The sequence below is a fragment of the Arachis duranensis genome, chromosome 4 (genome assembly GCF_000817695.3).
Source record: "Arachis duranensis cultivar V14167 chromosome 4, aradu.V14167.gnm2.J7QH, whole genome shotgun sequence".
Classification (NCBI taxonomy): Eukaryota; Viridiplantae; Streptophyta; class Magnoliopsida; order Fabales; family Fabaceae; genus Arachis; species Arachis duranensis.
The window spans coordinates 106434684-106447059 of NC_029775.3; the positions used below are offsets into that span (position 1 = coordinate 106434684).

Sequence of the window (12376 nt, forward strand, 5' to 3'; positions counted from 1 at the left end):
TTTTTTGTGCAGTTCCAATGAAGCTATAAATGAGCGGAATAAAAAAATTGTGGCAATATTAAGAAATATGCTAGACAAATATAATAGTTTAGCAAAGAATTTTTGCTATGCAAGAGATAGGTACCAGCAAGAAAATTGCACAAACATAAAGCTTAAGTTGATTAGTAAAAGGACTACAGATGGCAGGACATACAACTTATCATCTGCATTTGAAGTGGATGCATTGATTGTTGGCGATGTCGAACAACTAAGCAAAGATAGAGATATTATTATAGAGAGTCAAACTAGATTCGCTGAAATATTGTTGGCTTCATTACCTGTGTATTGTGATGAAAGGTTTTTTCTTTGTGTATGGTCTTGGGGGTACTGGAAAAACATTTCTCTGGAACCTTATGTCTGCTGAGATTCGCTCAAGGGGTGATATAGTGTTAAACGTTGCTTTGAGTGGTATTGCATCTTTACTTCTTCCCAATAGAAGAACGGCACACACAAGGTTCAAAATACCGCTAAATATAACTAAGGATTTTGTATGTAACATCAAACCTGGTTCCCCTCAAGTAATACTGTTGTTGAAAGCCAAACTTATAATTTGGGATGAGACTCCAATGGTTATTAGGTACTGCTATAAAGCGCTTGATAAATGCTTAGGTGATATCATGAGGTTTTCTCCAACATATAACAAAGATTTTCCCTTTGGAGGAAAATTGGTTGTACTAGGTGGAGACTTAAACAAATTTTTTCTATCATTTCACGAGAATCGAGACAAATTAGTCTTACCTTTGGAAGTTTTGTCAGGTGCTCAAACTAACAAAAAATATGAGACTCTCTATAGGGACGACTGCTTCAGATCAAGATGAGACAGAGCGATTTGGTGAGTGGTTATTGAAAGTTGGTGATGGTGTAATAGGTGACAATATGGATGGTGAATCTGAAATATGTCTTTCAGGAGATATTGTTATTCCTTCTTTGGACCAGTCATTTGATGAGTTGGTTCATTTTTCTTATCAAAATATTTTAGAAAACATGTCCTCAAAGGATTTTTTCAAAGCAAGAACTATACTGGCTCCCACGCTAGACATCGTTGAAGAGATCAACAACCATCTGATGGCTATCATTCCTGTAGAGAAAAAAATTATATCTTAGTTCGGATTCGATTTGTATGGATGAAAGGAATATGGAGAGTCAACTAGATCTCTATGGTCTTGAATTACTGAATAGCATAAATTGCTCTGATTTGAATCCACATAAATTAATACTCAAGATTGGTGTTCCAATAATGTTACTGAGACAATCCAGTTGTCTTTGTAATGGTACAAGGCTACAAGTTAGGAAGCTTGGAAATCATGTCATAGAACGTGAAGTTTTAACGGGTAACAATGTTGGTCATATTACTTTGATTCCAAGAATGAATATGGTACCAACAAATGAAACCGTCCCAGTTAGATTCCAACGAAGACAGTTTTTCATAATAGTATCGTTTGCCATGACAATTAATAAGTCTCAAGGACAAACTTTATCTCATATTGGATTGTACTTGCCCAAACCAGTTTTTACACATGACCAACTCCGTATCAATGTATAATTATTTACTTAAAAAAAGTGTAAAATAATTATTACTCATTATTTTTAAATTAAACTTTAATTTTGATAATAATTTTATAAATTTTTTAACATAATAATTATTTTGTGTTTTTATTTAAATATCTAAACATATAAATTTTTTTTCACTTTTATAAATTTTTCCGTGCTGAGCACGGGTTCATACACTAGTATTCTTTAAAAAAAAGAATATTTTAAAATTAAAAATAAAAAACCTAATCTAAACTACCTCAATATTTTTTGAATTCCAAAAATATCCTTTATTTTTTTAGATTCAGAAACTCCATACCCTCCCTCTTTGAACCCGCTCTCACCTCTTGCTCTCTCATCCCTGCTCTCACTCCCTTCGCATCTGAATAAAATGAACCGAAAAAAGAAAATTTATGAAAAGCGTATACAAACGGTGGACCAGCGAAGGCGGCGGTGAGTATGAAGCCGGCAGTGGTTCAGTGACGAAGATGAAGGAACAGCCGTTGTGAGGGCGGCTGGGTGCCTCTCTCTCTCCCCTTGCTATCGCCATACACCCCAGCCATCTTGTGCACCTTCGTCTTCACCTTCCCCTTCACGATGGTGCGACCCTCAGTGCCGTTTCTGGCTGTGCATCGCGCGCCGTCGTCACATTGGGCGATTCTTCCGCTATGGATGTCGTCGTCTTCTTCAACTGATTTTGGGTGATTCAGATAGGTTGGTTCCTAAATCAGCATGAATGGGGGATCTTTGGGCGGCGGGAAGCTGCAGCGGGAATGTAATTTTGATTTGAATGTCGAGGTGTGTGAAGATGTCAAGGAAACCTGCATCAATGTTGCCAATGGAAATGGTATTTATGAGGCAAATGTCATATCGGGTAAGATGGGTCAGCTCCAAGGAGACATGACAAATCTTAATCAGAGATCTATGGAAGTTGATGATGTTCGTAGTGATTTGAATGAGGTTTTCAAAGATTCCACACCAGAGGATGTTCCTGTAATTGTAATATCTGGTCATGAACAGTTCAAAATTTTTCAGGCAAAGTTGCAATTACCCTCTTCTTCCGAAAATTTAAATTCAGATGATGTTCCTGTTCTTGAAGTCTTTTTTATTTATGCTTGTTTAAGGTCATTCAGTACTTTATTATTTTTGAGTCCATTTGAGTTGGAGGATCTTATAGCTGCTTTGAAGTCCAAAACCCCAAGTATATTATTTGATAGCATTCATGTTTCTATTTTGAAAACTCTGAAAAAACATTTGGAATACCTTTCCAATGAGGGTATTCAATTTGCATCTAATTATCTGAGGTATATGTAATTTGAATTTTTTCTATTGTCATACTTGTCAATATGCTTAATTGTGTTATCTGCATAAGTTCTTCATTTTTTATTTTTTATTTTTTGTGTAGGAATCTTAATTGGAATTTTCTGGACATTTTCACATGACCTATTTTCATGGCCGAGTACCTTTTGATTGATTTAAAACTAGCTTTCATCTTAACTACTCAAATTTCACAGTTGAGACTACTACAAACAACCTGTGAATGTGAAGGTTGGGATTATACAAGTAATGGTAAAGGAAAAGGTGATGAAGAAGGTGGAAGATAGGGGTATACAAGTAATTTCATAATGTAGTAACATTTTTTTAACGTTTAACGTTAATAGGGACTTAATTGAAAAAAATATTTACGTATAGGAATCTGATTGAAAAGAAAAAAAGTATAGGAATCTAATTAAAAATTCGGTGAAACTATAGGTTGAATAATGCTAATTGATTCTAATTATATTCTAATAATTATATTCAATCAATTGATATACATAATTATAAATTGTATGATATTTAAATATCTAATTAAATCAATTAGTTGATATAATTAATCTATCGTAATGAATTATATTTAATGAATTAAAAAAATAAATCAAAAAATACTCTCAAAATATGTTATGTTAACTTTATCATTAATTAAGTGCAAAAATCTAATTTTTATAGTCAAATAAACAAAAGTGGAGTTTACTTATTTTCCTCTTATCTTTTAGGTAATGAATGAATCTTACAGTTACAGAAAAACGAAACAAATGTGAAAAAAAAATTATTATTGATGAGAATGATTATATTGTGTTAATTATATTTGCTAAGAGAAGTCTATTTATAACAGTGTGGTAACTAAGACTCAAGTCATCAAGATTTACAACTAACTGCGCTCTATAACAGTAAAATTAAGTCTTACTAACTTCGGTTAGTGTAATAGCTTTATGAACTAACTCACTATATTAATTCAAACCAACTACTTTCTTAATGGATAAATTAGACATAAATTTATTAAGCACCATAAAAAAATAAATAGATCTTTGACCTTTTGACTTGTATATATTTAAGTCTTCGAAAATTTAAAAATACATTTAAGTTCTTGATTTTTTAAAATTTAGACATATTGATCATTCACATTCACTTGGATTTGTCATAGGAGTGAGCACGGGTCGGTTTGGTTCGAATTTATGATAAAATTAGAATCGAACCAAACCAAACCAAACCAAACCAAATTGATTAAGAACGGATTGGTTCGGATTTATGATTTTTTGTACATGTATCCAAACCAAACCAAACTGATTAAGAACGGATTGGTTCGATTCGGGTAATTGGGTACTAGATGACTTTGAAATTCATTAAAAAAAAACCAAATTTTTATCTTAAAAATTCAACAAGTACAATAAACATGTAACATTAATAGAAATAATACAAACATGTTAAACACCAAATACATTAAAACTAAACTTATTAAAATCCAAACATACTAATAGTGAATAATCATTGTCTAATAGAAAAGCAATATATATTTTTAATTTTTTTATTTAATTAATATATGATCGGGTTCGCGGATTGGTTCAGGTTTCACACCCACAGAGCCAATACCCGAACCAATTATTACTAATAAAAGCCATCGGTTTGGTTCGGGTTGGACCTAATTACCCGTTGGTTCCAGAACCAATTTAATTGGTTCGGTTCGAGTTCGGACGGGTAATCGGGTACCCACTACCCGTGCTCAGCCCTAGTCTGTCAGATTCAACAAAAAAATCAAACGTGACTCCCGTTGTACTGACCTAGTTGATACGGATAAGAGAGTTTTTAAAATTTGACAAATTAGACTTAGAAATCTGATATGTTCAGATTCTAAAAAGGTCATGAACTTAAATGTATTTTTAAATTTTCAAAGACTTATGTTTTGTCGATTTTTAACAAATCGATGGTGGTTCGATATCTAGTGGTTTGGGAGCGAAATCTACTCCTCTTTGTAGGTACCAGTTTTCTAAAAGTGCACCAAAATGTCTTCGATTAGATGGGTATTCAAAATAGAGATAAAAGAAAATTTGAAAATCAATAAAATAAAAGTTTTCAAAGAGAAAATGTATTGAAAGTAGAAAGGTTTGCATTGAAATTGAAAGAAAGCAGCAGAATGCCTTCGACTAGGCCAAAGGGTTTTGACAAGGAAATTTGAAGATGCAGAAATAAATAAATCAGACAAAGAAGATAAAAGATGCTTAAAAGATAAATTTGCTTGAAGAATAAAGTTTACAGGACGGTAAATTAAAAGAATGAAAACATGGAAGGGACTCTACAGAAAAGTTAACTCAATTGCAGACTCAAGAATTTTCTCGGATATGAGTGTGCTTGAGTATTTTTCTGAGTTCAAAGTTCCAACCCTTATTCCCTAAAACTTCCTAGTATTTATAATCTATTTTAGGTAACTGACAATTAATTACAAGATCACAACTTTGAATGCATTCTCCTTGGTAATTGTTCCCGCCGCTTGGTTTAAGAACGTTTCCCATGATTTCCTCGCGTGATAGGGCCTTTAACTTCTCCACTACCATAACTGTTTGATCCATTCATTTGAATATCTTGTTCGATTACCTGTCTTGAATATGCTATTCGATTAGACCTATTCAATTTTGATAAATCAAACGTAATCGAATCCGCGTTGATTACCTCCAGCTCCACGCTTGCGCATGCACCTTTTCGAAAACTGTCTCTACCTTTCTCTGAAACAACTTTTCATTATCAAAAATATTTTTCGATCAACAAATTGCCCCCTTGGATTAATGTGTTTGCATTCGATAGCACTATCAGAAGATGAAACACTTAATCCAAATTTAAATCTCAAACTCGTGAATAAGTAATAATTACCATTTTTAACTCTCCATTAATACTGACCCACTTGGCATGTCTCCGAGACTTGTGCTTTCTCTCTCTACCACTTTATCTTCCTTGTGAAGTTATCTCTATTCGCATTCCTTCTACAGTAACGGCTACAGTAACACTTTAAATTCATCAATCTCACCTTTGTTCAAATCTTTCTGAACTCATTGCTCTCTGAATCCCCCTTATATCAGACCTCCTTACAAAATTTCCAATCTTTTGTTTCCTTTTCTCTGTTCAACAATGGCTGGTTCCTCCTCTCATGTTGTTGCCCAAGACAAAGGTAAAGGCCCTGCAGTAGCACCACCAACTCCACCAATCCTTCGTATTCTAAATCAAGTTAATGATGAAGTCATTGACGATCCTCAACTTCAAATTAAGGATACTAGAATCTTGATCCTTTTTACAGTGGGTGCAGATACTCATTGTTTCCTACGGCCAGTTAAATCCCTAGAAAAGGCAAACAAGAGACTTCTTTTCTTTCCTAGTGCTGAGGGGAAAGATCTGTTGATCAACCAGACTTTCAACATCTCCTATTTCATTAACTAGAAACCCTTCAGGAATAATCCAAAGATTAATCCTCGAGGGTTCGACTTCACGGCCTAGTACCAACATCTTGAACCCACAAAAAATGCTGACTGTGGGGCTTTAGGAATACAAGAACTACTAAGACTTTCCCATTTCTCACCTGCAACACTTCCTTGGATGATTGGCGCTGTGACCTGTTTCTGGAACAGGACAACCAACAATTTCAACCTCCCTTGTGGAATGATCGGAATGTCTCTTTTAGACATAGCTGCTATCACGGGGTTTCCGATAAGTTCTCCTGACTGTACTCCTGACATGCAACCTGAGCGCCAATACAATGTTAGCCTAACCAATTCTTATAGTGATTTCATTGCCCAAAATATGGATGAAGAAGCCACTGATGTTACAGATGATGAGCACATAACCTTCTTGTTTCTGATGATCCGACCTTCACAGTCAGAGTAACCAGTCCTTTTGCTAGTGTAGAAGTCCCACTGAAGTCCGTCACAACAATATTTGTGGGAAACAAATCATCAGGATGTTTTTCCACTTTCCTTAACATCCTCTCAGGCAGAAGATTGATTGCTGATCCACCATCAATCAAGACTTTGTTTATCTTGAACCTATTCAAAATGGTAGTAATATGAAGTGGGCAGAGATAAGACATTTGTTTTTTAGTTGGTCGAAGAAAATACCCTGGCTCATCCTCAATTCGAATGAAGGAAAAAGTTTCTTCATCCTCCATATCATAATCTTCCTCTGGGTCCCCTTCATACTCACCCAGATACTCTGTTGGAATGATCGAAATTGTTTCGATCATGTCATCATCCCCTTCGTCAAAATACTCTTCATCACCATCGACCTCTTTGTTTTTATCGACTCATGAGGATTGGGCTATTGTCTTGCCTTTTTTCCATCTTTGTAGGAGATGGAATTTCTTTCGGATAAGTTTCTCCATCAGACGGAAAAACTATTCGAGAGTGTATAGAAGGCGTTGCCCCCTTGCTTACTTCTTTGCTTACCTCTGACTGAGGTTTTTTACTCTGATTAAAGTTTCTTTTTTCCCCTCTGCCTCTAGAATATCCTCTAGCCCGACCACAATAATAGGGGTATTGGTTTCGAGGAGGTCCTCGATGTCCCCATTGTGAATTGCGTCGGTACAAGTGATCCCGTTTCTAGAACTCCTGGCAGTTCCAAATCCATTGTGCACCTATTGCCTGAGATCGGCTTAAAGGTGTGGTCACACTTGGCTGAGGGGTCTTCAAAGTCTGACCCTCTACATGCCGAATTGGTTGCCTTTGGCTCGCCTGCTCTTCTCTATGAGCCAATTCTTTCTTCATCTCTCTTTCTCGAAGATTGCAGCTGCTTCGGCATCAAAGACAGCATTGCACCGTGGACACAGAGAAACATCCCAGTCTTTGATCTTTTGCTGAACCAGAAAATCCAGCAAACCATCCCCTGCTTTGGGATACACAGATCTCACTTGTGACTCAAAGTCATCTAGAGCCACATCAAAGTCATAAGGCATGCCAACCATGTTCACTCCAAATCATGGCTCAACAAAGCTAGCTTTAGCATCAAAGGGATCAACATCAACCTTCATTTCTTTCTTGCCATCATTGAATTTCAACCGTCCTTCCATTATTGCCTCTTGAATTAAGTCCCTGAAACGAACACAGCTATTAGTCGAATGACTTGTTGCTTGGTGAAACTTACAATAAGGTTTCCCTTTCAAATCTTTCACCGAAAGTAAAGTTCTATCCTTAGGCAAAATTAATTATTTATCTTTAAGCAACACATCAAAAATCTCATCAGATTTCGAGATATTAAAACTATACTTCTTTTCACTTTTTAGTTTTGAATCATTTGAATTTTCATTACTAGAAAGCTTTTTCAGTAAAGAACAAACATATGGAGGGCCTTTCTTAAGTTCGGCTAAATCGACTTCTGTTTCGAAATCAAGTTCCTCCTCTGAGGACTCCATGGTCACATAAGCAACCTTCTCTTTTCGAGTAAAAGGTTTACTCCTCGATCTTTGCTCACTCCTATACTTCTCTTTCTCTTTTTTCATGAGTTCGACCTGACGAAACTTTTCAGCCAAATGGGCTAAATCAGGGATATGCACATTAAGCAGCTTTCTGCGCATATAAAACCCTAGCCACATGGTTGCTATTTTCACTATCTCACTCTCACGTAATGATACATAGCATCTACTTCTAGCATTTTTGAAACGTATTAGATAATCATCAATGGTTTCACCGTCTTCACGTTTCAAAGCCACTAGATCAGTAACTGCCACATTCATTTCCCGTCGATAAAACTGAGCGTGAAAAGCGGTTTCCAACTGATTCCATGTTATTATCGAATTTGGTCTAAGATTTGAACATCAAGTAAATGCATTCTTCGTTAATGAAGAAGGAAAAAACTTCATTTTCAAATTTTCATCATTGGCTAAGTTCCCAATCTCGATCAAATATCGAGCAATATGTTCAGTGGTTGATTTTCCAATTTCTCCAGCAAACTTTGTGACTATCTTTGGATTTTTTACCCCTCTTGGCACTTCGGCCATTTGAACAACTTGAGAAAAGCAGACACAAAGTGTGGCCGGTTCATAAACATTCAGGCCAACTCGATTAAGTACTTCCTCCATAATTCTAGTGACTTGATAACGTTCTTCACCATGATTAGCACGTAATCTGGCTAGTATGTCATCAGCATTTTGACTTTGGGAAACTACATAAGGATTTTCTTGATTAAGAACATTATTTTCATTTTGAAAAACATTTTCGAGTCCTTCATTATTTTTCCTAGCATTATGCCCTTCACCTTCCTCATAATCTATGATTCGAGCAATACGTTCGACTTGTCTAACAAGGCGTTCGAATTTTGATTCGTGATTAGCCATCGTAGAGGTAAGAATTGTGGTTATTTGTTGAGTCAATAAATTGACTAAGTCATGATGACTTTCCTCTACTTGTTGTCGATATATTGCCATCGAATTAGCAGCATTCGAAGTAGAACCCACATTATAGTCTCGAAAATACTCAAAATATTGTTATGGGTTTTGATTATTATTCACTCCACTTATACTCCCAAAACGAATAGGTGGAACAAAAGGAAAAAAAAAAGAATATGATAAATTATGTCATGGGAGAGAAACGTATGGTCGAGCAAAAGAGAGAAACGATAATTCTCCTATGTCCAGCCAGCCAGCCACCAAATAAACATTTGTTATTCGAAAATATTTTTTGTATATTAAAATTAATTATTAGAACTAATGATATGTTGTATATTTGTATATAAATATATGTATTATTTAATTTAATTTTATTATATATTTTATATTTATAATTAATTTTGGTATATATTTATAGTTGTTATTTATTTATTTATTTTTTCAGTATATATGACGTTAGTGCCTTAGTTGGATTCGTGACTTAATGTCATAATCATCTAAATGTTCACTATACATATTGACGCAGTCAATAATGAGTTAATGACAAGAAGTTTTTTGTTTTGTTTTTTTGTTTTTTTTTTTTCCTTGTTCGAAGTCAATGTCAACATTAATAATTAATCATTTGTATGAAATTAGATATGAAAATTCGTTTCTCAACTCCATGGTTCTATCATTTTATGTAGAGCAGTGTTACTGATGACAGCGGAGCATAAGCACTTGAGGGCGGAGGCCTTAGAGTTAGGGTAAAAATTTAAAAATAATAAGGTAAATGGTGAATTGGTATATAAAAATTATCTTTCTATAGCTAAACAATTGATAAAACTAATTATGAATTTACAAGTAAAAAATATTTAGGAGATAATATGAAATTAATCTAAAATAATTTAAAGTTATTTTACATTCACTTCTTTTATTCTATATTTTTTTAATTATTACTAAAATAATTATATAATATTAAAATTAATAAATAGTATATCATTATAAATATTAATATAAATTAAATAAAATAAAATAACTTTAAATTAATTTTTTTAGTATTACCGATCTAGTATATATCATATGACAAAAGCTAAGGAACCACTTAATCATAATCATGATTGGATATGTGATTATGACAATAATAGCCATGAAGTAATTAAATTTAGTTAAATGAAATAATGATATTTTTTTAACTTATCCTATCTTTAATTTTTAAATATATATATATATTATTTATTTATTTACACACTAAAATAAACTATTAAAATTTGTCAATATATATTTAACTCATTTAATCTATATTTTATATTTTAATATATATTTTATTCGATAACTGATTTTAGTATATTTTATTTTTTTATTGTATATCTAACATATATAGTTGATTTTAATTTTGTATTTTTTATAAATGTTTTAATTAATAAATTTTAATGTGTGATATGTTAGCTAAATTCATATTATTTATATATTATTTTTTGGGAGTTATTCAAATAAAAATGTCAAAAATATTTTTTATGAAAATATTTCGTATAAAAATGTTATTTATTTATGAATTCCGCTAGAGAGCTAATGAAATATCTGTACAATGTGTATAATAAACTGTTTATTTGGTCTAATATGAGTTAAAAAATAAACATTAAGAGTAAAATACTACTAATTTATCAAACATAATACACCTATACTATCCAGAATAATCATCTGGATACCAAGGATAATAAACATCTGATATCCTACTGAATTGAACATCCATAAATCTCATTGTACACATTATACATATACTCCATTAACTCTCTATACTTTCTCTTTATTTATTTGGCCACATTTTTAAATAAAAATAATACTTTTATAACATATCAAAATTTGATCCTATAATTTATCATCTAAAAGTTAAAAAAATTTTACATAAATAGAATTATAAAATCTTCATTCATACTATCTACCTTATTTTTTATAGTAATTGAGGAGGACTTATATATAAGTAGAAAGATAGAGTATGAAGGACTATAAGGAATTTCAATCCGGGCACGTCTCTTCCTCCTTTTCTACCTTTAATTTGATGCAAACTTTCCAATCCATAAAATCTCCCTCACAAGCCAAACATCATTTTAATTATTATTCTCTGCATATGGAATCAAGAACAAGCTCTCTCATCCCCATTGAATTAACCATCTTGAACGCAGAGAATCTGATCGTGAAAGGGAAACCATTACGAAGAAACAACAACAACAACAACGACGCTGCTTACGTAGTTGTTCACGCACAGTGTTCTTCCACAAAACACTACCCTTCATGGAACGAGAAGTTCTCAATGGAGGTTGAACCCGCCACCTGCAGGTTCATTAGCATTGAGGTTCGGCGCAAGAAATGGTTGGGTTACAGTTCTGGAAGCGTGGCAATGGCTCACGTTCCGGTGTCTGAGTTATTTGGAGCACAGTTTTTGAGTTACAGGCTTTGGGATAAGAAGGGTGACAGAAACGGGATCATTGATTTCTCGGTGAGGGTGAGACCATCACAGTCTGCTTCTTCTTCTTCTTCATCTTCATCTTATTCATGCTCTTCGATGATGACGATGCAGTTGGAAGCAGCAAAGAGAACGGAACAAGTGCCAATGCGTGAAAATGAAGAGCCTGTAACTGGGGTTCCACTTTTCTGGGGTAATCATCGCTACCCTACAAATATTAGATTGAACAACATATAATCATATAATGTAATTTAATTTAGTTTTTCATGTAACTGGTACTATATTATTAGATATTACGAAGTTAAACCAACTTGGTAAAGTTTGTCCTAATCTGTTTGCTCGTCTCCCCAAACAAATATTAAGAGTTTAAATATCATATTATATGTACATTCACTTATTATCCGCGATAAATTAGTTATTGATCAATTTGTTTTTCGTTAGTTTAGCTTTCGCATCTAGTTCTAGAGGTAAATATTGAATATATTCGAAAAATTCTGACACTGACAAAATGGTATTTAATATTTGTTATTAATAAATCAATTTTGCTATGTTACCAACAATATTTTTGTCAACTTTTACCAACTTTTGTTTATGATTGTATTTAATGGAGGTGTCTTTATGAATATATCTAATAAAAATGTCTTTTTTATGACGGTGTCTAATAAAAATGTCTTTATAGATGTATTTTCTTG

The 12376-nt window shown here is 33.4% G+C and overlaps 2 protein-coding genes across 3 annotated transcripts; both read left to right on the forward strand.

Annotated features, from left to right (window-relative positions):
• The first annotated feature begins 1894 nt into the window (after positions 1–1894).
• On the forward strand, positions 1895–3011 carry LOC107485507 (uncharacterized). The gene is made up of 2 exons (XM_016106040.3): positions 1895–2873; positions 2975–3011. Exons 1-2 carry the CDS (start codon positions 2302–2304, stop codon positions 3009–3011), a joined length of 609 nt encoding a protein of 202 aa, XP_015961526.2. The 5' UTR covers positions 1895–2301.
• An 8240-nt stretch (positions 3012–11251) lies between these two features.
• Positions 11252–12026, forward strand: LOC107485508 (BON1-associated protein 2-like). Of its 2 annotated transcripts, none has more exons than XM_052260889.1 (2): positions 11252–11723; positions 11799–12026. In XM_052260889.1, exons 1-2 carry the CDS (start codon positions 11280–11282, stop codon positions 11919–11921), a joined length of 567 nt encoding a protein of 188 aa, XP_052116849.1. In that variant the 5' UTR covers positions 11252–11279; the 3' UTR covers positions 11922–12026. The 2 variants fall into 2 exon arrangements, with proteins under 2 accessions (XP_052116849.1, XP_052116850.1); XM_052260890.1 differs by having other exon boundaries at positions 11252–11717.
• The last annotated feature ends 350 nt before the right edge of the window (positions 12027–12376 follow it).